This window comes from Bison bison, unplaced genomic scaffold (assembly GCF_000754665.1).
Source record: "Bison bison bison isolate TAMUID 2011002044 unplaced genomic scaffold, Bison_UMD1.0 scf7180017864239, whole genome shotgun sequence".
NCBI classification, from domain to species: domain Eukaryota; kingdom Metazoa; phylum Chordata; class Mammalia; order Artiodactyla; family Bovidae; genus Bison; species Bison bison.
Genome location: NW_011494811.1, coordinates 6,666,703 through 6,668,440, shown reverse-complemented (window position 1 = coordinate 6,668,440; position 1,738 = coordinate 6,666,703). Strand labels below are relative to the sequence as shown.

Here is a 1,738-nt window from a genome sequence, read left to right as displayed (position 1 = left end):
GATACCTCCCCAGTCAGGTGCTCCGTCCCTGGGGAGGAGAAGGGCGCGCTGCTGAGGCTGTGGGCATCCTGTGTTATGAAAGCTGACCCCTCTGAGATAAGAGCCCAGGTCCATCCAGCATCAGCATGGGACCACCGGGACAGGATCAAGGAGTGGCCTCTTTCTCTCAGCTCCTTGGATTCTGTACTCAGGATGCTGGGGACAAGCCTTGCCATGCTGGAATGCTGATGGAACTCAAATACTGCAAATGAGAGTGGCCTTGGACTGACAGTTTACAAACTGGTCTCTGAGGCCCCTGAGGGTTCATGTGGTTTAGGGACTGCCACCAAAAGACAGAGCTTATGGGCTCTAGCCTCTCACCTCCCCCTTAATCATGTCCCCTCCGCTTTCCTCTGTGTTACATATCAGGGGTTCCATATACAATTCATTTGAACAAAGGCTGTTGTCACTGAAAAGTCATTGAACACTTGGACTAGAAAGAGCCCCTTTGGGAAAGGCCCCGGGGGGGGTGGTGTGAAGTACCCAAAGCCACAGAGCCAGATGAGAACTCGTGACTCCTGGTGCCTGGCCTCTGGGACCAAGGGCATCCGATAGCTTCTCAGAGAGGGCCTTGCCGATCTGGAGGCTGTTTGGGGACTAGGAGCGCAGACTGTAGGGGGTGGTGAGAGGGGAGGGCCAGCTCTGACCTGTGCTGCACGACCTCCAGGTCCTCCAGCGTGTCCGGGATCTCCATCTGGGCCAGCCACTTCCCCTTCTCGCCCATCCACAGCTCACAGGCATCTGTCTCCCCAAACACCCGTGTACAGTGCGAGGGCATCCTGCAGCCTCTGCTGCCGCATGTCCGCCTGGGCCACCACCTGCTGGTAGAGATCCCGGAGGGCCTGCAGCCGGTTGGTCACATCTGGGGAATCCTGGAACCCTTGGGGGAAGGCCTGCGCCTGCTGTTCCAGGTGCTCCATCACTCCGCGGCTCTCCTCCAGCTCCTCCAGGAAGTCCTTGTGCTTTTTCCCCAGGGCCCGTGTGGCCCCTTCATCGTGCCCCACGTCTTCCCCTGAGAGCAGCCGGTGGGCATCCTGTAGCCAGGCCTTCAGATCATCTGCATCACCCTGGAACTGGAAGAAGTTCTCAGTGTCCTGGAGGTTTTTCTTGCAAAAGGCAGCCAGGTCCTTCAGCTCGTTCCACTGGTCAGACACCTTCTTGATCCGGACCTCAATCCGCTCGTGCCCAAACTGCTTGCGTGCCACCATGCCCTCAGCCTCCCGGAAGATCTGGTCCAGGTGGGCATCCAGCCCGCGCAGCTCATCCTCAAAGGCTTTGTGCTTACGCTGCAGGATGAGCACGCTGGTCAGGTCCTTGCCATAGTCCAGGGAGGAGTAAATCTGCTCCTTCTCCTTGATCCAGCTCTCGGCCTCATCCATCTCCCAGAAGAACTTACAGAGCTGCTTGGACTGCTCCAGCTGGGCCTTGCGCCCAGCTGCCGTGTTGCTCAGCTCCTCGAAGCACTGTTCCAGGTGGCTGACACGATCCTGGATGACCTGGGGGTCACAAGGCTGGTACCCTGGATGGCATGGGAAGAGGAAGGACAAAGGGGACAAGGGCTTCATCATCTCTGGAAAAGCTTCAGATCTAGAACCACACCACCTAGAACCTGCCATCTCACTGGGGCTTTGGGACCAGATGCATGGGGTCTCAGGTGCTCAGAGGATAGGCTTTTAATTGGTTCTTAATAATGAGTTTC

The 1,738-nt window shown here is 57.4% G+C and overlaps 1 protein-coding gene across 1 annotated transcript in view; it reads right to left on the bottom strand.

Annotated features, from left to right (window-relative positions):
• The window catches only part of SPTB (spectrin, beta, erythrocytic), a 132,936-nt gene that overhangs the window by 42,144 nt on the left and 89,054 nt on the right, over window positions 1-1,738 (bottom strand). The window contains 2 exon segments of the mRNA XM_010846823.1: window positions 687-799; window positions 801-1,558. Of these exon segments, the coding sequence (XP_010845125.1) occupies window positions 687-799; window positions 801-1,558 (871 nt within the window).